At 39.1% G+C, this 24,723-nt stretch overlaps 1 protein-coding gene across 2 annotated transcripts in view; it reads left to right on the plus strand.

Moving 5' to 3' along the window:
- Nucleotides 1-16,291, plus strand: part of LOC122563213 (uncharacterized) — a 30,739-nt gene extending 14,448 nt beyond the window's left edge. Inside the window, exons 4-9 of one of the 2 annotated variants that reach the window (XM_043716777.2) lie at nucleotides 462-538; nucleotides 4,307-4,386; nucleotides 5,328-5,473; nucleotides 10,574-10,675; nucleotides 11,491-11,593; nucleotides 12,857-16,291. In XM_043716777.2, the coding sequence (XP_043572712.2) occupies nucleotides 462-538; nucleotides 4,307-4,386; nucleotides 5,328-5,473; nucleotides 10,574-10,675; nucleotides 11,491-11,593; nucleotides 12,857-13,004 (656 nt within the window). In that variant the 3' untranslated portion in view covers nucleotides 13,005-16,291. The remainder of the gene's footprint in view (nucleotides 1-461; nucleotides 539-4,306; nucleotides 4,387-5,327; nucleotides 5,474-10,573; nucleotides 10,676-11,490; nucleotides 11,594-12,856) is intronic. The other variant, XM_043716778.2, reaches the window with a different exon arrangement.
- The last annotated feature ends 8,432 nt before the right edge of the window (nucleotides 16,292-24,723 follow it).

Below are 24,723 nucleotides of genomic sequence, written 5' to 3' on the forward strand. Positions count from 1 at the left end.
GAAGAAGGTTGAGAGGTGACTTAACAGAGACATATAAAATGATCAGAGGATTAGATAGGGTGGACAGTGAGAGCCTTTTTCCTCTGATGGTAGTGGCTAGCACGGGTGGGCATAGCTTTAAATTGAGGTATGATAGTTATAGGACAGAGGTCAGAGGTAGTTTCTTTAATCAGAGTAGTAGGGGTATGGAACACACTGCCTGTTACAGTAGTAGACTTACCAACTTTAAGAGCATTTAAATGTTCATTGGATAAACGTACGGATGATAATGGAATAGTGCAGCATAGATGGGCTTCAGATTGATTTCACAGATCGGTGCAGCATCGAGGGCCGAAGGGCCTGTATTGCACTGTAATGTTCTATTAATGTGGAATGTTTGAATCTTGAATGTACTTAGAGATTCATTTTTAGTTACAAAGTGCATGATTGGAGTTAAACAATTTAATTTTTTTGACTTGTAGGTGAGTTTGAGTGTGGATCTGAATATCTGCTGAAGACCAAATGTGTGCCAGTTGCTGATGTACAGAGACATTTAGCAGTAAGTTATACATTTAAATGTAAAATATTTTTAATGTACATAAGATTAGTTAATGGTTATTTGTATCTTGTAAAATTAGAAGTTTTGGACTATAAAACATGCTTGTGGAAATAAAGAAAACAGGTGAAAATCAGCTATGTAATATTGCCATAGTGTTAAAACATTCATTGAAAATTCCTTTGTTAACATTAACATGGTGTTCAGTAACTCTTGGGGAAAAAAACATGGGTCAGTGAGATTTTTAAATACTGAACCAAAGAGTTCAAAGAAAGGTGCTACAGCTGTTGTATACTAATATTGTATAACAATTGCATTGCATTTAATGAATGCATTTAATAAAGAGAATTGACATTAAAATAATGTACTGAACTATTGCTGAGGTGTGCAATGGAACGATAATAACTCGTCTACAATAACTCCTGCACAGTGGTCGTCACTTTATCATTGGATTGGTTCCATTGGAGCTCTACCTCGGCAAGAAGCCAAAGAATATGTACTTAAAACAAATTGGTCTTATTGTTGTGTGCATTTATTTGCAAGATCACATGTGGTTTATAGCTGGAAACATGTAACAGTGATATTTATTTTTACACAATCAAACTATATTTGTGACTCTGATATTCCTGGTACAAAGGGGTAAAAATTTAGAGTTACTGATCATAGCTACATGCATACCAGGAAATGGTACACTTAATGGCAGTGATTTTTCAGTCCATTAACTGTAATAGGTAAAAACATTGTGGGCTGAGAAAGCAAAATTTGCAATATATGCTCCAGGCTCACATGAAGGAGAGTGTTGTTGGAGCTGCACCCTCCATGCAAGTGAAAAGTATTCTATCACAATCTTGACCTGCATTTTGAAGATGGTGGATTGGCATTGGAGAGAAGGAGGCAGGTTATTCACTGCAGGATTCTAGCCTTTGATCAACTCATTATACCACAGTATTTATAAGGCTGGGCCAGTTCAGTTTCTGGTTGATGTTAACCCCCAAGATGGTGAGAGTGGGCATTCAGCAATGGTAAGGGTACTCTAGGGTCTCTAGAGGAAGATGGTTAGATTCCTTTTTGTTTGAGATGGTCACTTGTACCACATTGTGCCAGGCAATATTATTTGTCAGTAGCCCAAATCTGGGTGTTGTCCATGTCTTTTTGTATATGAACATGGGCTACTTCAGTATCTGAGGAAATGCAAATATTGCTAAGCATCGTCCATTTGTTAGTCAATATTCCAAATCTGACCTTATGATGAGGAAAGGTCATTGAAGCAGCTGAAGCTAATTGAGCTTAGGAATTCCTGCAATTTCAATCATGAGCAAGCTTTCTGGCCTTATGATGGAAGATTAATGATGCAGCTGAAGGTAGTTATGCCTAACTTGAGGAGTTTGTGAGCCATGAGACCTGAGTTCAAATCCCAAAGTTATGTAATACTGTGTTTGAACAGGTTGATTAGCAAATATCTACCCTGAAGAATTAGGGTGCTTATGGTGTCATGGTAATGTCTCTGCCTATGGACCTAGAGGCCTGGGTTCAAGTCCCACCTGCTTCAGAGTTTTTTTTGTATTCACTCGTAGGACATGAGAGTCAACTGCTGTGGCTCTGGAGTCAAATGTAGGCCAGACCAGGTAAGGATGGTAGACTTCCTTGCCTTAATGTTTGTAAGCCATTTTTTCCCTCCAACAATCAGCAATGATTTCACGGCCATCAGTAGATTCTTAATTTCCAATTTTTTTTTTACTTATGTCAAATTCCATCATCTGCTGTGATAGGACTCGGACCTGGTCCCAGAACATTAGTTGAGTTTGTGATGTATAATTATATCTCTGAATGGGTTAATTTAAAAAGAAATGCCCTGAGGAATTCTTACAGTGAGGTACTGGGTCTAAAATGAATGACCTCAAAGAACAGCTATCTTGCCTTGGAAAATGTGCATATTTTCTACTTATCCTGTTCAGAGATGTTATAACCCCATTGGAGCAGGTGGAACTTGAGCCCATGCTGTTTGATCTGGAGGTAGGGACACTACAACTGCACCACAAGAGACCTTGGACACAGTATAGTTATTTTCTAATCTACCTGTTCAGAAATGTTATTACCCGGACGTGTAACCTTGTCTCCTGGCTCAGGGGTGAGTACAGTCCCACTTTACCACAGGAGCCCTTGTACATAGTATGTTTCGGTTTTTTAGCCCATTTTCTAATCAACCTGCTCAGCAATGCTATTACACACCTTTGGAACAGATGGGATTGGAACCCAGGCCTCCCGACTCAAAGGTAGAGATACTACTTCTGTATCACAACAGCCTTCTTGCACAAAGTATGACTCCAATGAGGGGAGTGTTTTTGCCTGATTTGAATTTGCCTTGATTCCATACTCTATCACATACTGTCTTGAAATCAAGGTCACTCTCACCTCATCTCATCTCTGGAGTTCAGTAGTTTTGTACATGTTTGAACCAAGGCTGTAATGGGTTCAGGACCCTAGTGGCTTTGACAGAATCTAAACTGAGCATCGTGAGTAGGTTATTGTTAGCAAGCGCAGCTTGGAGCATTGTTGTTATACCTTTTCATTACTTTGATTGAAAGCAATTGACTGAGTTGGATTTGTTTTATTTTTCCCTTTGTAAACTGGGCATACTTAGGCAAATTTCAACATTTCCAGGTAGACACCATTGTTGTAGCTGTATTAGAACACTTAGGCTAGGGGTGTGGTTAGTTATACGAGCATAAGTCTCGAGTACCATTGCTAGATGTTATTAGGATCCATGCCTTTGCAGTATCCAGTGTTTTCAGCCATTTCTTGATACCAAGTGGAGTGAATTAAAATGTTTGAAGGCTGATTCTAGAAACCCCTGGGGGTGGCTGAGATGAATCATCCACTTCTGGCTCAAGGTGCATGTAAATGCTTTTGCCTTCTCTTTGACACTGATGTGCTGCGTTCACCCATTATTGAGAATGGGGATATTTGTAGAGTTCTCTTCATTTGTTAATTGTTTAATGGTCCTCCACCATTTACAATGAATGTGAGGACTACAGAGCTTCTGTCAGATCAGTTAACTGTACGATTGCTTAGCTACGTCTATCAAATGCTGATTTCATAACTTAGCATGTACATCGTCCTGTGTTCTTGCTTTACAAGTTTACATCTTATTTTTATTTATGGCTGGAGCCACTTGTAGCATGCCTCCCTGCATTGAACAAAGAAGGGTTGGATCCCCCAGCTTAATAGTAAATTGGGAGATCTGCCAGCCCATGATGTTCAGATTGTGGTTGAATGCAGTTCTGTTGTTGATGGCCTGCAGCACCTCATGAATGCCTAGTTTTGTTGGATGTTGGAAATGTTTGAAATCTGTGTGCAGCCTAGATGGTGATTGCGCTCTAAAGCACGTGTAAAAGCTGATGTAAGAGTTTGATTGGTGGCTTTGGAGGCTTGGTTTATCAATCAATATTTACCTCTCCCATAGCATATGACTTCCCTATTCTGATAATGACGCATGACCACCAGCACATTTCACATACTGTTTTTCTTCATTTTTATTAAATGTTGATTTTTGTTATTGAAATTGTAAGGTTCAGTAACAGGAATATCTTGTCCTCAAATTGTTTCTAGATTTGACTCTTAAATACATTCTGAAATTTTCTTTTAAAATTTCAGCACCATCTTGATGGTGGAAAAATTAAACTTGTGCAGTGATGTGAAGCATAATAGCTTGAATATTTTTTAAAAATGTCCTTATTTATATTTGTTTACTCACTAATATTGCTTTCCCAGACTAATAATATACCTAATCTAGAAAAATTTAATGAGGCACTTCAATGGATCATTCAGAGTACTCGAGACTTTGGGATTAGGTGAGTTGTTTTCTTGTAAATTCTAGCTTAAATTAATGAACAGTATTTGAATGCATAAAGTAGAACATAACCTCCAGTCATTGTGCATGGAATTCTGTTACCTTCCTCTCACTGTGTTGTTGACAATTCTTGAAAAGTTTAAAACAACAGGTACTTGAGACACAATTCTTGAGCATTTCTTGACTAGATTTAAAATGGTACTTGCAATTTTTGAGAAGATTTGCGGCCTAGGTTGTGGTTCAGGTTGGAAGTTTATTAGCTGAACTGGTAGATTTGTCCTCCGATGTTCGTCACCATGTGAGGTAACATCATCAATGAGCCTCCATTGAAGTGCTGGCATTTTGTCCCACTTTTTATTTATGTGTCTTGGTATGTTGTGGTGGGTGATATCATTTCCGGTTATTTTTCTGGGAGGTTGGTAAATGAGGTCCAACAGTGCTTCAATGAAGGCTCACTAATGATGTTATCTCACATAGTGATGAAACGTCGGAGAACAAATTTACCAGCTCAGCTAACCCTTCATTGCCAAGTAAGATCACCTTTTTATACACCAATTAATTTAAGAACTGACTGGCAAATGTCTCAGCCAATCACAGCAGCAACATCCTGTCTTATCAGAAACTGCCAGCCAATCGGAGACTGGCAGCTTCTGAATCCTAAAAACCATATTTGTGTATTGATGAAGCTTCTGATTAAAATTACTTTCAAGTTACTTGATGGATAGCATAAACAGTGGGTTGGCTTCAGCTGGACTTATAATTCATTCTCTTGTAATTATAGATTACAGACATTGGTGGTTATCCATAATAAAAATGTAAAATTTGAATAACAGACTTGAATCATTTTTAAGAGTTTTATACAATTTAAAAAAAAAATGATTGTTGCAGACATTCCCTTGAAGAATGTTTATTTAATTATCTTTTTTTAATATCTGCTTACAGGTTAGTTGGTGAAGATTCTGAAACATCAGTGACTTCAGTGGATCAAGTGATCTGTCTTGAATCCACTCGTCCACAGATGAATTTATATTGTCGCCTTCGTCATGCTGTTTATACTATTCTTCACAGAATGTTAATCTTTATATTGGGTAAGTCATTGATACTGTTAGTATATCTATAACTTGATATACTGCTTTAGATTTGAAAATTATCAGCCACAGAGTAATTGATTTTTCCTTAGGGCAAGGCCAGTGATAGATTTGGTTACAATTCTTAGAAAGATAATTGTTGAAATAAATTGTCAAGAACAGCGCTCATGGTAATTTCTAACAAGAAACTAGCAGAAGTCACTCGCTGAATTTAAATCTCATTTTTATTGCATTATGGGTTTGATATGTGGGAAAATGTGATATATCTTTTATAATTTTGTTATTTGTAGAAGATTATCTTCTGAATTGCTCAAATTATTTAATATTAACAATGTCCCAAGTACTTTAATACTTGAAACTAAAAAATTATCTTCTGTTATTCATTAGAATAAATATATTATTCTATCAAGTTATTTTACTTATACAATTTGATTAGTGGAGCAAAATACTCACATCATAATGCTGTAAAATGTTTGCATTTTAGCAAAAAAACTGGTAATCTAAATAATTAGTAAGTTTCTCACATGAGGTTACTAAAACTGATCATATCCAGGTTCAGATGTCAGATGACCTTTTCAACTTGCTATCAGAACACAGTTGTGTTAACGTTGCAGCAGACATTATGCAGTCATAGAGATGTACAGCATGGAAACAGACCCATCAGTCCAACTCGTCCATGCGATCAGATATCCCAACCCAATCTAGTCTCACCTGCCAGCACCCAGCCCATATCCCACCAAACCCTTCCTATTCATATACCCATCCAAATGCCTCTTAAATGTTGCAATTGTACCAGCCTCCACCACTTCTTCTGGCAGCTCATTCCATACATGTACCACCCTCTGAGTGAAAAAGTTGCCTCGTAGGTCTCTTTTATATCTTAACCCTCTCACCCTAAACCTATGCCCTTTAGTTCTGGACTCCCCGACCCCAGGGAAAAGACTTTGCCTATTTACCCTATCCATGCCCCTCATCATTTTGTAAACCTCTATAAGGTCACCCCTCAGCATCCGACGCTCCAGGGAAAACAGCCCCAGCCTGTTCAGCATCTCCCTTTCGCTCAAAACCTCCAACCCTGGCAAAATCCGTGTAAATCTTTTCTGAACCCTTTCAAGTTTCACAACATCTTTCCAATAGGAAGGAGACCCGAATTGCATGCAATATTCCAACGGTGGCCTAACGAATGTCCTGTACAGCTGCAATATGACCTCCCAACTCCTGTACTCAATACTCTGACCAATAAAGGAAAGCATACCAAACGCCTTCTTCACTATCCTATCTACCTGTGACTCCACTTTCAAGGAACTATGAACCTACACTCCAAGGTCTCTTTGTTCAGCAACATTCCCTAGGATCTTACCATTAAGTGTATAAGTCCTGCTAAGATTTGCTTTCCCAAAATGCAGCACCTCGCATTTATCTGAATTAAACTCCATCTGCCACCTCTCAACCCATTGGCCCATCTGGTCAAGATCCTGTTTTAATCTGAGGTAACCCTCTTCGCTATCCACTTTTGGTGTCATCTGCAAACTTACTAAATGTACCTCTTATGCTCGCATCCGAATCATTTATGTAAATGACAAGAATTAGAGGACCCAGCACCGATCCTTGTGACACTCCACTGGTCACAGGCCTCCAGTTTGAAAAACAACCCTCCACCACCACCCTCTGTCTTCTACTTTTGAGCCAGTTCTGTATCCAAATGGCTAGTTCTCCCTGTATTCCATGAGATCTAATCTTGCTAATCAGTCTCCCATGGGGAACCTTGTCAAATGCCTTACTGAAGTACATAAAGATCACATCTACCGCTCTGCCCTCATCAATCCTCTTTGTTACTTCTTCAAAAAACTCAATCAAGTTTGTGAAACATGATTTCCCACGCACAAAACCATGTTGACTATCTCTAATCAGTCCTTGCCTTTCCAAATACATGTACATCCTGTCCCTCATGATTCCCTCCAACAACTTGCCCACCACCGACATCAAGCTCACTGGTCTATAGTTCCCTGGCTTGTCCTTACCACCCTGCTTAAACAGTGGCACCACGTTAGCCAACCTCCAGTCTTCCGGCATTTCACCCGTGACCATCGATGATACAAATATCTCAGCAAGATGCCCAGCAATCACTTCTCTAGCTTCCCACAGAGTTCTAGGGTACACCTGATCAGGTCCTGGGGATTTATCCACTTTTATGCATTTCAAGACATCCAGCACTTCCTCCTCTGTAATCTTGACATTTTGCAAGATGTCACCATCTATTTCTCTACAGTCGATATCTTCCATATCCTTTTCCACAATAAATACTGATGCAAAATACTCAATTAGTATCTCCCCCATTTTCTGCGGCTCCACACAAAGGCAGCCTTGCTGATCTTTGAGGGGCCCTATTCTCTCCCTAGTTATCATTTGTCCTTCATGTATTTGTAAAAACCCTTCGGATTCTCCTTAATCCTATTTGCCAAAGCTGTCGGGGGTACCCTTGACAAGGATGGAGTTCCGGTTGAAGAGATCCTTGAAATGCTCCTTTCAGTGAGTGCTAACCGCTTCTCTGTGCTGTACATGCGCCACTCCATTCTTGGCATTCAGTAGTGTAGCTTCTTAAGTGGTTGAGATGATCTTGACTACGCTGAATTATCCAAGCATGTCATGGCTCTCAACCAATTTCTGGATTTCCAGCATTCCTTTCACTTGCCATCTGTTCTTTAGGTCATAGGCTATTTTTGGACCTTAGGCTTTTTGTTTGACTTTCCCCTTCAATTAGCAGGAGGGCTGAGAAAACATTACACTCTTGTCCTCATAGCTCCCAGAAAAAAAAGCATCACCACCAACATATGGGAGTCTGTAGCCTAAGACCCAAAAATTTAAGAAGAAGCATTCGCAAAGGTGCCAGCCATTCTGAGCATCTCAGAAAGGCTCTGGTGTTACCAATCACAAAGCAGTGGAAGGAGCATGCAAAAGCCCCAGCATCTCATCCACCCATTTTTCTTCTATCATAAGGTTAGAATTGGGGATGTACAGTCATTAGCAAACAATGTTCAGCACCATTCGTGACAACTCAGATGCTGAAGCAGGCAATGTCTGAATGCAGCAAGCCTTGGAAGACATCCAGGTTTAGACTGAGAAGTGGCAAGTAACATTTGCGCTAAACAAATGCCAGACAATGACCATCACCAACAAGATAGAATCTAACTATCACCTTTTGACAAAATAAGGCAGGGCAAGTGTCTAGGCATCAATGGGGGAGCACTTTGGGGGCCAGTGATCATAATTCTATTAGTTTTAAAATAAGGATGGATCGGATCTAAAAGTTGAAATTCAAAATTGGAGCATGGCCAATTTTGACAGTATTCGGCAAGAACTTTCAAAAGTTCATTGGGGGCAGATGTTCGCAGGTAAAGGCACAGCTGAAAAATGGGAAATGAGATAACGAGAGTCCAGAGACAGTATATTCCTGTTAGGGGGAAAGGCAAGGCTGTCAGGTGTATCGAATGCTGGATGACTAGAGAAATTGGGGTTTTGGTCAAGAAAAAGAAGGAAGCAACTGTCAGGTTTACACAGCAGAGATCAAGTGAATTCTTAGAAGAGTATAAAGGCTGTAGAAGTATACTGAAGAGGCAAATCAGGAGGGCAAAAAGGAGACATGAGATAGCTTTGGCAAATAGGATAGTGAAGAAGTTGTTTCATTTGGCTTCCTTTATTGGTCAGAGCATTGAGTATAGGAGTTGGGAGGTCATGTTGCAGCTGTACAGGACATTGGTTATGCCACTTCTTGTGTGCAATTCTGGTCTCTCTCCTATAGGAAGGATGTTGTGAAACTTGAAAGGGTTCAAAAAAGATTTACAAGAATGTTGCCAGAGTTGGTGGATTTGAGCTATAGTGAGAGGCTGAATAGACTGGGGCTATTCTTCCTTGAGCGTCGGAGGCTGAGGGATATATACCTTGTAGAAGTATATAAAATCATGATGGACATGAATAGGGGAAATAGACAAAGTCTCTTCCTTGGGGTGGAGTCCAGAACTAGAGGATATAGTTTTAGGGTGAGAGGGGGAAAAATTTTAAAGGGACCTAAGGGGCAACTTTTTTATGCAGAGGGTGGTGCGCGTATGGAATGAGTTGCCAGAGGAAATGGTGGAGGCTGGTACAATTGCAGCATTTAAAAGGCATCTGGATGGGTATATGAATAGGAAGCGTTTAAAGCAATATGGGCCAAGTACTGGCAAATGGGACTAGGTCAGTTTAGGGTATCTGGTCGTCATGTACAAGTTGAACTGAAAGGTCTGTTTCTGTGCTGTACATCTCTATGACTCTATTTACATATGATACCATTATAAATCCCCCACTGGTAAGGTCCTTGGGGTTGTTATTGGCCACAAACTGAACTGATCTAACCGTATATATACTGTGGCTGCAAGAGCAACTCAGAAAACAGGAATCCTGAAGCAGTGGTTGTGTCCCTACCTCTAAACCAGGAGACCCAGGTTCAATCCCACCTGCTGCAGAAGTGAATAAAATATCTGGATAGGTTGATTAGAAAATACCTCTAATTACTGCATCACAGTACTGTACTGTCAATGTCCATATCATAGCTTTAACTTTCCCCAACTGTGATTCTTTTCCTCTACCTCATTGTCATTAAAAACATCCTCATTACCCACTTCCAGATGAATGTCCAGTATCCAAGTCCCTAATGATATAAATCATAAATTACATTAGTCATAGATTAACCACTGCATGTAAAGTTCTAGATGTAACTCTGAGACCTTCTGTTCAATTGTGTAACAGTGCATAAATGAATAACATCTGTAACTCCAACTAATAGCAGATATGATAACCATGCTTTTGGTGAAAGGAGACTTTGAGAAGGCTTTTGCAGGATCAAGAAGTGAAAGATAGAGGGATTTAGGGACATACTTTTTGAGAGTAGAGACAGAACAGCTGAAAATTGTAATATAGACAGCGAAGCACAGAGAGGAAGCAGACACACAAAGCTAAGGTTGAATATTAAATTAATTCCTAGTGTAGAACCCATAACAATTTACCTTATTACAAAAAGCCACCAAAAATAACTGAGTTGATGAGCTTCAATGTATTTTTCTAAAGTTTTAAGCCTTTTGTGGATCATGTTGCTACTTCTGAAATACCAATTGAAGAAAATGAAGGACCGAGAGCAAGCCGTGTATGAAATGGTGAACAAAATTATAGGTACTGTACATTTATTATTTTCTTGTTCTGCATGACGTTGCTAAAATCGCGAATTATGAAAGAGTGCTTATGTGTGCAAGTGTTCAAATGAATGCAACTTAGTAGGAGTTATGCTAGTTTTGGGATTAACACTCAAGTACCCATGTTCCTTCTCTCATGTTTTCTGTTCCTTGTTCTTGTAATAGTAGTGCCACATTTGAGTTATTGTGTCGAGTTAAAGTGGCTAGAATGCAGTTCCTTTCTGTTCAGTAGTTAGTGGCAAATTAGGCTCCTTGCAATGTAATTGTGAAACTTAGTACTCAGATATAATTTTTCTAACTCAAAAGCATTTTGGAAAACTTTCAATAACTCTCATACAGCTTATCCAAGCAACCTTACATGTTAGGAAAATGAGGTTAGTGAGAAGTACCTTATCTCACCCAGGCACCAACATAATCATTCCATTTGTAATCAAATCTTCAATGTTAGGATGGGATGGAATTGGCTACCATCTGAGAGAGCTCTTCTCAGTGGGCTAATACGAACATTCAGTAAGAATGTGATGTGGACTCGAGATTGATTGTAGAAGAGTTGAACATTTTCCTAAACACCCGCTAGGAAGTGTTTCACCTTCAAAGTCACCATTTGTTTCAGTGTTAAAGATTGATAAACAATGATATGGTTATCATTAATTAGTCATTATCAAAGAAACAAATTGTGTCTTTCAGTTAATAAAGCAAAATAAATTTAATTGTGCTATTTGTCTTATGCTTATGTACTATTATCAGATAATTTGCTTCGTAAATAAAGCTCAATCTGTTCTAATTTTAAAACAGCTGTCGTTCGTGCCCATAATCAAGACTGGGAAAAAGATTTAGAACTCATACCATATGTACCTGTCCCTCATGTCCGTGACACTCTGATTCAACCTGAGAACAGGTCTGTTTATTATTACAAAAAAACTTTGTATGATTGTTCACTGGTATTTTTAATTTCCTGGCAAGGTGGCTCAGTGGTTAGCAATGCTGCCTCACAGTGCCAGGGACCCAGGTTTGATTCCAGCCTCGGGCGATTGCCTGTGTGGAGTTTGCACATTCTCCTTGTGTCTGTGTGGGTTTCCTCCCACAATCCAAAGATATGCAGGTTAGGTGAATTGGCCGTGCTAAATTGCCCAAAGTGTCAGGGATGTATTAGTTAGGGGTAAGTGTATAATAATTGGGTAGGGGAATGGATTTGGGTGGGATACTCTTAGGAGAGTCGGTGTGGATTGTTGGGTCGAAGGGCCTGTTTCCACACTCTAGGGATTCTATAAATAGATATATGGAGCATTTGCAGCTCCAACTTGTACTGTTTTTTTCATAGGAAATCAACTGAACCTCATGTAGTTGTACGTTTTATTATTAGGATTAATCAGCAGAAAGCAATGTGACTGCATTTATACACCAAAATCAAAGCTATTGCAACTATTCATGCAATCTTCCAAAAATTAAGTTTTTTTTTTAAACTGAAAAATTACTGTATAATGGTGCAAACAATATTTCCATGCTACCTTTTAAAATGTATAATGAGTTGTAGGTTTTGGAGACTTTTCTTGCCCATCCATAATTGCCTTCAGGTGGTGAGATACCTCCTTGGTGTTACCACAATGCTATTAAGGAATATATTCTGGAATTTTGACCCAGTGACAGCGAAGGCACAATGACATATTTCCAAGTCAGGAAGTACCACTAGAAAACAGGCTATTACTGCGCAGTCCTCTATTTGCAACAGATAAGTGGCAGCCTCTGCTGTGACTTGTATCATTCTCAGCAGTTATACTGATCAAGAAAATAAAAACCTGGCATTTGTAGGTAAACATCACTGCCTTTCGTTTTCTGCTGTTTTCAACTGGAAAATAATGCCTAAAGTTCCTTATTTTCTATACAAGAATTTTGCTGTCGACCTAGAGATAAGTTGGCCACTGTCTCTGCACATCAATCGTTTAGTCAGCCATAAAAAAAAATCAAAGCAATAACATGACGTTACGAAAATGAATTATAAGAGTAGAGTATATCAAACCCTAAACTCCATATCTATTCTGCCTCATTAAAATTTATCTGAGCTACACATCGCATTGTTTTTTAATGTATTTTATTTGGAACATGTAGGTTTTAATGTTAGACTTTCAAATTTTATAGTTTGTCAACTTTTCTTTTACTTAAGGAAAAAGATGAAGATGATCTGGGAGAAGGCTGTTCAGTTTCTTGAAGCAAATGAATCACGAATTCGTACAGAGACTCAGATAATAAATGGAGAAGATTTCTTAGTCTGGAGGTGGACGCAGCCTTCGTCCCTCTGTGATTCAATGTGATAAATAACTAAATGTAATGAGCAAAGGGCAGTTAGGAGCCATATTGTTGATGCAGTGCTTTAGCATGCCAGCAAGCTTTACTACGCAGTGAACACTTGTGTTTGTGAAATTTTCACACAGCAGTTGATTTATTTGAGAGCAAGGGGTAAGCCACGACTGATGAAAAGGTAGAAGAATTGAGTGGATACCTGGGACATCTTGCAATGCTTGTTGACAGATTTTAAAAATATCATTATTCATTGTTGGGATTAAGGAATCACGAGCAAGGTCTAGATTTAATCTTCATCTCTAATATAACTGAGGGGCTTAATAGGTAACCAGAGAAAGCAGCTAAAAACCTGTCATGTGTTGAGTGACTGAAGTTGTATACAGTTTGACAAGTTTTGTAATAGATTTTTTTGACAGCAGTGCCAATCCAACAACCATCAATTACCACTTAAAGTTCAGTCCTCCTGATGAGATTTGACCTGTCAATATCCTGAATAACTAGTTCAGACACTTAGATTATTAGTTCAATAAGAGAGACACCATACCATAGCTATATTTATTTGTGTTTTGTGTTTTTCCAAAGCCAGATAATATGCTAATATAGCCAAATAAAGCAGAAAGGTAATACTGTAAATCTGAGAACAATAAAATAATGTGTAACTTTGAACTAGGCCTTATATTTAGTGGACTTTAAATATAGTTGTCATAATTCTTAAACATAAAGATTTAGAGTCTTTGTTCAGATTCATATTGTGTGCTGCATAGTGTTTTAAATTTGCTTTTATGCACTGACTTTGTGAAAATAATTGTCATTATGTCAGAAATTCTGTCTCCTGTATATAAGTAGTGCACTTGCTTTAAGCATTTTATACATTTTTTAAGGATAAGTTTTTTGCAGTTTATGCAACAAAATCTATGTTATGAAGAGCGTACAAGATCAGTTTTTCCTTTCTGCTGCATACAAATTTGATAGGAAATGTAATAATGCTGATTCTTCTGAACAGAGCCAAACATGCTGAAATATATTCATTCCACTTAACTGACCTAGTATTCCTGACCCATATCTGTTCTATTTCTGTTTTCAACTGTCAACAGAAATATTTAAAAAATGAAATAACTCCACGAAGGCTGGTATCCCATCACCAAATCGCCCTTTTTTGACACATGCATAGCATTTGACACTGACCAGCCTTGCTCAGAACCAGTTCCGAGTGTGTTCAGAACCCCTGACACTTCTGTTTATATCTGTCAGCCAGGACTGCTGATTGGGGCTGTTATCCTAGTCCAATCAGGGAACTGGTATTCAATGAGGTCCACCTACCTGACCTTGTTCCAATCACTACAGAAAGCATATCTCCAAAGTATTTTCAAATATTTGTAAATGTATTTTGTTCCATAAGGGTAATTTTATTTCTTAAAATGCAGGTTATTTTCTTTTTAAAAGGGTGACAATAGCTTCTCTGTAAAGGGTAATTATGTAAAATAGTAGATCTCTATGACTATAAAACTGACAGTTGAGCAGCAGCTTTATGACTTAAGAAATGTCTGATAATGTTTTTATGTGTGAAAGTTAAGTGGTTAACATATTCGATGAAGCCTAATTAGAAACAATTGGAAAGCTATTTGGTAATGAAAATGCAGCAGGCGTGTGTTCATGTTTCATAATGATACTTGCTTTACCATGAATAAGTTGTTAAATTAGGATATATCTATCTCAAAGCATTGTGAATGAACTAAAAATATACAGTATAAAGTAAAACATTTCGTATTACACAGTGCCTCATTGAATTGGTATAAAAGTGAATTATTGTTCTGTATTTTGTATATACCTTAGAGGGTATGTTTGTACAAACATAGGAAATGCCTCTTTGGGTTTGCTCTGCCATTTGATAAGGTCATGGGTAAGTTGATTGTGGCGCCAACTCCGGAATCCATAGAATCTCTGAAGTGTGGAAACAGGCTATTCGGCCCAACAAGTCCATGCTGACCCTCCAAAGAGCATCCCACCCAGGCCCATCATCTATCCTGTCCCTGTAACCTTGTGTTTCCAATGGCTAACACATTTAACTTATATATCCCTGTACACTAGCCAATCCACCTAACTTGCTCATCTTTCGATTGAGGAAGGAATCTGGAGCACCCGGAAGATACCCATGGAGACATGGGAGAATGTGCAAACACTACACAGACATTTGGGTGAGGGTATAATTGAACCCAGGTCTCTGGCACTGAGAGGCAGCAGTGCGAACCACTAAGCCCCAAAATACTATTATTGTAGAATCCCCACGGTGCAGATAGAAGCCATTCAGTCCATCAAGTCCGCACCAACCCTCGAAAGAACATCCAACCCATCCATGTAGCCCTGCATTAACCATGGCTAACCCACCTACCCTGCACATACCTGGACACTATGGGGCAGTTTACCATGGGCAACCTACGTAACCTGCATATCTTTGGATGTGGGAAGAAACTGGAGCATGGAGCAGAAACCCACACAGACACAGGGACAACTGTCCATGCAGACAGTCACCCAAGGCTGGAATTGAACCCAGGGCCCTGGCAGTTGGAAGCAGCAGTGCTAACTATAGTGCCACCTTACCGTTCTCTACTTTCCTACCTACCCCTATAACTCTGACTCCGTTGTTAGACAAGAATCTATCTATCGCTGCCTTAAGGATATTCATTGAGCCTGCCTCAACACTTTCTGTGGAAGAAAGTTTCAAATTAATTTCTCTTTTTCTTCAATGGGCAACCCCTTATTATTAGGGCTGTGTCTCCTGACATCCCCAAAAGGTGCACATCGCATATGTGGAAAGCTTTGCATATGCACACTTTGTGAAACACTGTGCCAGTCAAAAACATGGTGATACCCAAATAAACACATAAATACGAGAGTGAGGGACATCATTAGCAGTTTTGCTCATGTGTACTGAGAGCATTTATGAGGTGTCGGCAGACATTCTCTTTTTAAACTGTGTCACTAGTTCTAGTGCTTGCTACAATGGGAAATATGTTTTTAGGATCCACCTTGACAAGCTCCCCACAAGTTCATATATGTTCACAGTACCTTTATGTAATCACATGGTGCTAATCTGCTATTTGTTAGGAAGATAAAATTCTTGGGCTTCAGTTGCTGTTTTCAGTTCTATGATATATTGCATGTTTTTACTGATTTATCTTTAGTGATAAATGTTAATTCATATATTTTGACATTGACTTTTTTATGTGGATGTGGATTTTTAATCTTCTCTCTATTGAATTTCATATTTTTAGAAGTTTAATAAAATATTGAAACAATGCTTGTGAATTTATTAAGTATTTGAATCTGATTAAACATCCAGCTAAATTAATAACTATACATAGCAGGACAGATTAAATGTCCCAATTTAAATTAAAATTATTTTAAAGTCATTATTAATAATTTAAATCACTTATCGGTGGTGAATTGACATAGGGACTTAAAATACCTTTTTTTGGCGATTGATCCATTTTCAGGTATGTTAGTCAAATTCTTACCTAATTATTATTCGTAAAGATGTTAATATATATTTTAATGCAATATATATTTAAAATAAGTTGCATTTAAAACGCGAGGCAATGACACTGATTCATGGCAAAATTTGCTTTTGGTAACATGCATAACAATCCTATTATAAAATACTATACTGTGAGATTCAACCAAGAACAACAGCATGCTATTTAATTTATTAGAAGTGACAAGTCTGCATATAGATGTTTTGTACTTTTACAATGAACTTGAAACACAACTTGGACTGAAGGGTCTGTGCTGTATTGGCTCTATAACTTTAAATGTTGAGTTCTTCTGAGCATTTCCATTGTTCGTGCTTTGGACTTCAACCAGTTCATGTACTAAAAATATTTTACCCATGTACTCGTGTTGATGAAGCAGGCAAAGGAATACTGAATTCAGTTTTGGTTCAACTCCATTTTATTAACAAATATTCCTTAGTAAAAACACCATATGAGCATTTTTCAAATTCCCACAATATTTACTCTACTCCTATCCCTCTTGGAAAGGATATGACCTGTAATGATCCACATGTCTGAGCTGGCCTGTTGAATCTTGCTCCTCTCTAAAGCTTTTTTTCACCAAAGTAGGTCAGGACAAATCTTCTCCTTGGTTTGCCGCACTGTCTTACCTCAGTGAAGACTCTCTCAGCAAGATTCAATACACTGGACTGACAAACAAGGAACTGGGAAAATTCTATAAAAGTAAATTTTGAAGAGTTTGGCTGACCTTGGGCCAAGACCAGACCCGAGAGATCTCCACAGATGGAGAAGACTGGGAATGTGTCTAGATTTGGTCAAATATCTAATGATAATAACAGATGCCACTACACCTCCAATTTTGATGTTATCTGCAAACTGACTAAACATACCTCTTATGCTCACATCCAAATCATTTATATAAATGATGAAAAGTAGTGGACCCAGCACCGATCCTTGTGGCACTCCACTGGTCACAGGCCTCTAGTCTGAAAAGCAACCCTCCACCACCAGCCTCTGTCTTCTACCTTTGAGCCAGTTCTGTATCCAAATGGCTAGTTCTCCCTGTAATCCAGGAGATCCATCCTTGCTAACCAATCTCCCTTCCTGAAGTCCAGATAGATCATGTGCGCTGCTCTGTCCTCATTGATCCTCTTTGTTACTTTAAAAAAATCAAGTCTGTGAGATGATTTCCCACACACACAGCCTTGACTATCTCTAATCAGTTCTTGTCTTTCCAAATACATGTACATCCTGCCCCTCAGGATTCCCTCCAACAACTTGCCCACCACTGAAGTCAGGCTCACTGGTGTATAGTTTCCTGGTTTGTCCTTACCAACCTTCTTAAACAGTGGCACCACATTAGCCAACATCCCACATTCCGGCACCTCATCTGTGAGTATCGATGATACAAATATCTCAGCAAGGGGCCCAGCAATCACTTTTCTAGCTTCCCACATATTTTTAGGGTACACCTGATCAGGTCCTGGGGATTTATCTACTTTTATGTGTTTAAAGACATCCATGACTTCCTTCTCTAATTTAGACATTTTTTAAGATGTCACCATCTATTTCCCTACATTCTATATCTTCCATGTCCTTTTCCACAGTAAGCACTGATGCAAAATACTCATTTAGTATCTATCCCATCTCCTGCGGCTCCACACAAAGGCCATCTTGCTGATCCTTGAGGGGCCCTATTCTCTCTCCCTAGTTACCCTTTTGTCCTTAATGTATTTGTAAAAACCCTTTGGATTCTCCTTAACTTTATTTGCCAAAGTTATCTCATGTCCCCTTTTTGCCCTCCTGATTTCCCTCTTAACTATACTCCAATTGGCTTTATACTCTAAGGATTCATTCAATCTATCTTGTCTATATCTGACATATTCTTCCTTTTTCTTAACCAAACCCTCAAATACTTTAGTGATCCAGCATTCCCTACACCTACCAGTTTTTCCTTTCATTGTAACAGGAATATACGATCTCTGGACTCTCATTATCGCATTTCTAAAGTCTCGATTAGAGTGGTGCTAGAAAAGCACAGCAGGTCAGGCAGCATCCGAGGAGCAGGAAAGTTGACGTTTCGGGCAATAGCCCTTCATCAGGAATCACATTTCTAAAGGCTACCCACTTTCCAGCAGTCCCTTTACCTGTGAACGCCTGTCCCCAATCAGCTTTTGAAAGTTCTTGCCTAATACGGTCAAAATTAGCCTTACTCCAATTTAGAACTTCAACCTTTAGATCTGGTCTATCACTTTCATCACTATTTTAAAACTAATAGAATTATGGTCGCTGACCCCAAAATGCCCCCCCCCCCCCCCCCCCCCCCCCCCCCCACTGTCACCTGCCCTGTCTTATTTCCCAAGAGTTGGTCAAGTTTTCCACCTCTAGTAGGTATATCCACACATTGAATCAGAAAATGTCTTTGTATACACTTAACAGATTCCTCTGCAGCTAAACCCTCAACACTATGGCAGTCCCAGTCTAAGTTTGGAAAGTTAAAATCCCCTCCATAACCACCCTATTACAGATAACTGAGATCTCCTTCCAAATTTGTTTCTCAATTTCCCGCTGAATATTAAGGGGTCTATAATACTATCCCAATAAGGTGATCATCCCTTTCTTATTTCTCAGTTACACCCAAATAACTTCCCGGAATGTATTTCTAGGAATATCCTCCCTCAGCACAGCTATAATGCTATCCCTTATCAAAAACACCGCTCCCCCTCCTCTCTTGCCTCCCTTTCTGTCCTTCGTAGCATTTGTATCCTGGAACATTAAGCTGCCAGTCCTGTCCATCCCTGAGCCACGTTTCTGTTATTGCTATGATATCCCAGTCCCATGTTCCTAACCATGCCCTGAGTTCACCTGCCTTCTCTGTTAGGCCTTTTACATCGAAATAAATGCAGTTTAATTTATCAGTCCTACCTTGTTCTCTGCTTTGTCCGTGTCTGCCCTGACTTCTTGACTCGCCTTTGTTCTCAACTGTACCAATTTCAGATTGATCTCTTTCCTCACTATCTCCCTGGGTCCCACCCCCCACCTTACTAGTTTAAATCCTCCTGAGCAGCTCTAGCAAATCTTCCTGTCAGTACAGTAGTCCATTTCAAATTCAAGTGCAATCCATCTTGTACAGGTCACTTCTTGCCCAGAAAAGATTCCAATAATCCAAAAATGTGAATCCTTCTCCCATGTACCAGCTCCTCAGCCATGCATATCCTCCTATTCCTACCCTCACTAGCTCATAGCACTGGGAGTAATACAGATACTACTACTCTCAGGGATCTCCTTTTTAAATTCCTGCCTAACTCTCCTCATTCTCCCTTCAGAATCTCATCCTTTTCCCTTCCTATGTCATCAGTTCCAATGTGTTCAATGACCTCCTACTGGGCCCTCTCCCCCTTGAGAACATTGTGCACCCTCTCTGAGACATCCTTGATCCTGGCACCAGGGAGGCAACACACTATTATGATGTTTCACTGCTGGCCACAGAGACTTCTATCTGTGCCTTGGACTAGAGAGTCCCCTAACACAATCGATCTCTTAGAACCCAACATACCCCTCATTGCATTAAGGCCAGTCTCGATATCAGAAATTTGGCTGTTCATGCTACATTTCCCTGAGAACCCATCACCCCTTACATTTTCCAAAACAGCATACTTGCTTGAAATGGGGATAATCACAGAAGGCTCCAGCACCACCTGCCTACTACTTTCACATTTCCCTGAGTTAATCCATCTATGTGACTATATCTATGACTTTTCCCCTTCCTATAACTGCCTTCCATCACATTCCCTTGGTCTTGTAAATTCCTCTTTGCCTCTGACTGTCTCTCCAACTTATCCACTCAATATGATAGGATTCGCAACCAATGGCATTTATTGCAAAATAATCCTCAGTAACACATAAACTCTCCCTAAACTCCCACACCCGACAAGAAGAGATATGACTCTACAAAATGCCATTTTTGCTTCTTACAATGTACAAACCCAGAAAATAATAGAATCTCATTCCTCAACAAAAGACTGCTGCAGGCTAACTTGATACTTATATTTTTAATCAAGGGACATATCTCAATAGAGCATATAATCATGAAAGAACCTACTCTACTCACTACTGCAGACTTACTGTAAGGCCACACTTAAAAATATTCACTTATCTGTTTCTGTGCTGTGTACCTCTCCCAAACAGGTTCCTCCAAGATTAGTCGTGAATTTCACTGTGTTAATTTTCTGAGTTGCACTCCGATGTCCAGCAATACATGAATTCATACAGCAAAGGCAGTAACTGCACAAGTTCACAACTGTGTCAGTTAGCAGTGTGGGTTTCTCTCTGTCTCTTTGTCTGTCTCTCTCTCCCTGTTGTTTTGACATTTTGTTTTCCAAAGTTTCAAAACAATGCAACAGCATATAAAACAGTCATTGCTGCTTCTGGAATCCAAGGAAATCACCTCCAACACCTAAAATACCTCAAAAAAGGAGCAGCCTTCTCTTACATCCTGAACGTTTTCCCATCCTTCATCTTTGATTATCCAGAATCCAGCCAAATAACAATGCACTACCTCTCTTTGAGGTAGAAAATATCAGTAAACAAAAGCAACTGTGTGACCCTACCCCATGCATTCAAAACAATGTGTGGACTTTAGACAAAAATTGTTCTAAGTTATAAAGATCTGGAGTCTAAACTCATGCCTCACCAGAGTAGTGGAAGGGGGAAAGGGAGAACACTACATCACATCATCATCCTTAATATCTGACCCATACAGACCCTTCATCTGTAACATCCAAAAAATCGACCTTTTGTATTAGGTCATATGTACCAGCTAGGATAGACCTCGTCAAGTTCCCGAAGTGTCCAAAACTTGGACAACTCCATCTGCAGAGTTTCCTGAGATCCTGCAGTGACCTGAGACTTTATTGACTTTGTGATCATTTTATTTTGTGTGTTTAAAGGAATAGAGCTACATTTAGGAATAATACATTATTCAATATAAAATATAAGCACTCTTACCTACTCTTCTCAGCCCCACTATTATGTCTCAATCCAATTTTACAGTCATCATAGTTAAAATATTCTAATTATTTTTATTGCTCGTGTGCTCTTTCCAAGTGTCCTGCTTCATCTAGAAGCATTTTTCAGAACTTCCTAATCTATTTGGGATGCCTGATTTTTTTTCCACGTTTCTTCCTCTTGCAACATGAATCTACAAATCACGGTCGTGGCAATTACACTCTTTAGCGTTCTATCACTCTAATGTCAACCATCCCCTTATATTTGGAAACTCACTTTTTACAATTGTTTTAGTCTGAATTTTTCATGGCAGGAGCAATCTTTTGGAAAGATAATTTCTAGACACAGAGAGGAAAATTAACAGAAGGAAAAATTGCATGAGAATAAATAAGACAGGAAGAAAAAATACTTAAAATGTTATATTCAAAATCTCCGTTACCATTTAAAACCTGAAGGAATGAGACTGCATTTTTGTAGTCATTCATTTCAATGTCAGAGTGATTGATTGACATTTGTTTTTCTCTTTTAAATGGATACTTAGTCTGTAATGAAAGGGTTAAATTTCTTTTGAACATTTACTCAGGCAAATATATCTTTTTGATGCCATTGCACTGTTTATCTTTACTGGGGGAGACTGTGATAGGAAAAAGTGGAGCAAATTTGTACAATTGCATCTAACCATACATCTGTTCAAAGTTATTGTAGCATAAGCATGTAAATAATTGAATATTATTTATCCTCACCACAATTTTAACTGCTAACTTTTAACCATTAATTGTAAATCAATGATTAAAACTTTCTATAAGCCCTGTAAGCAATTGGTCAAATTCAATTAGATTGACATATTATTTGTGCAACACCAAAGCTATTGACTGTCTCTTCTGTAAAGATTGTCCCACTGGAAGTCTCATAAAATATTACTTTAAAACAATAGAGTCATAGAGATGTACAGCATGGAAACAGACCTATCGGTCCAACTCATCCATGCTGACCAGATATCCCAACCCAATCTAGTCCCACCTTCCAGCACCTGGCCCATATCCCTCCAAACCCTTCCTAGTCATATACCCATCCAGATGCCTTTTAAATGTTGCAAATGTACTAGCCTCCACTACTTCCTCTGGCAGCTCATTCCATACATGTACCATCCTCTGCATGAAGAAGTTGCCCCTTAGGTCTCTTTTATATCTTTCCCCTCTCACCCTAAACCTATGCCCTCTAGCTCTGGACTTTCCCACCCCAGGGAAAAGATTTTGTCTATTTATCCTATCCATGCCCCTCATAATTTTATAAACCTCTATAAGATCACCCCTCAGCCTCTGATATTCCAGGGAAAACAGCCCCAGCCTGTTCAGCCTCTCCCTATAGCTCAAATCCTCCAACCCTGGCAATATCCTTGTAAATCTTTTCTGAACCCTTTCAAGTTTCACAACATCTTTCTGATAGGAAGGAGACCAGAATTGCACGCAATATTCCAATAGTGGTCTAACCAATGTTCTGTACAGCTGCAACATGACCTCCCAACTCCTGTACTCAATACTCTGACCAATAAAGGAAAGCATACCAAACGCCTTTTTCACTATCCTATCTACCTGTGACTCCACTTTCAAGGAGCTGTGAACTTACGCTCCAAGGTCTCTTTGTTCAGCAATACTCCCCAGGACATACTTCATCAAAATATCATAAGCATCATCTTACTTATGAAGAGCTTTTCTGTTGAGATTCTGAAATAATCAAAACTTCAAACCGAAAGCATCTTTATGTGAGGACACTGCTCTTAATATATAGTATGTGTAAATAATTAGAACCATAGAAGGAAATATTAAGTCAGAGAATCAAAAGTTTAGTCAAAAAGGCAGACTTTAAGAATTATCTTAAAGCAGACAGAGAAGTCTCTGAAACTTAAGGTCTTACTAACTAAGGTGTACACATTGATGCTAAAGCAATTAAAATTGGAGGTGTTCAAGGGACAAGAATTAGAGGAGTCCTGCTGTCTTGAAGGGAGCCATCAGAGATGGCAGAGATGGTTGGGGGCGAGGGGTTGGGTTGGGGGGGAGGAGGTAGGCATTAAGTAATGTACAGGTTTTGAAACGAGGATGAGAATTTTAAAATCAATGAAGACCAGTGAGCAGCCAGCTTTGGTGTGAGTTAAGTCACTGGCAGCAAAGATTTGGATGTCTGAAGTTTATAGTGGCGAGGATGTGGGAGACCAACAGGATTGAATTGTGGTCATGACTGAAAATGGCTTCAGTCTTTGTGATATTTAATACAACGAAATTTCTGTCAATCCAGTACTGAATGATGGATAAACAGGCTGATAACGTAATAATAATGGAGAAATTGAGAGAGGTGATGGTGAGGTAGAATGTGATGTTAGGTAAAAACAAGGACTGCAGATGCTGGAAACCAGATTCTAGATTAGAGTGGTGCTGGAAAAGCACAGCAATTCAGGCAGCATCCAAGGAGCAGGAAAATCGACGTTTCGGGCAAAAGCCCTTCATTCGGTTTCAGCTGATGCCACCATGGAGCAGCATGTTGATGAGAAATAGGATCCAAATCTTCTCCTACTGTAATCTTCTCTTTCCATCCCACCCATCCCCACTATTGCTCTATTCCCTTCATACTTAATTATGTACCATGTTTCCCCTTCAGATGTCTCGATAATAATTGCATCAATCATGTGGCAATGAATTCTACATTGTCACTGCTGTTTGTGTGATGAAATTCCTCTTAAATTATATACTTGATCTGTTGGTTTCTATATAATGTTGATCCACTATTTGTCTGAACCTGTACTCTTCTCATTTGGTATATTGAAACCCACTGGTCCCCCAACCCAATAATCTGAAATTTCTGTCAGGTCTCCTTTCATCATGATAAATTAGATAGTTGTGTGCTCCAAATTAGGCTACCATTCCTTTATTTTGCCTCTTCTCTGATAGTTTAATATACCTCTAGTGCGGAAAGAGTGGCAAAGATTGAAGGCAACTTGCTGTGTGATAATCAATGCTGGATCCAATGGATGGTAGCCAGGGAAAGCAACAACATGGTGAGTACGTAGATGCACACCAGTTACATAATTAGTGCCCAAAAGTTACTGTAAAAATAATATCCTTTTCAACCTTTCCTCCTCATAGTTATTTTGCACAGAGAAATAGCCAAAGAGAGTGTTACACCATCTTTTCTCTAAACTGGTGATTCAATCATTGAGATC

The sequence above is a fragment of the Chiloscyllium plagiosum genome, unplaced genomic scaffold (assembly GCF_037043375.1).
Source record: "Chiloscyllium plagiosum isolate Xiang-an unplaced genomic scaffold, Cpla_swu_hap1 HiC_scaffold_26, whole genome shotgun sequence".
Classification (NCBI taxonomy): Eukaryota; Metazoa; Chordata; class Chondrichthyes; order Orectolobiformes; family Hemiscylliidae; genus Chiloscyllium; species Chiloscyllium plagiosum.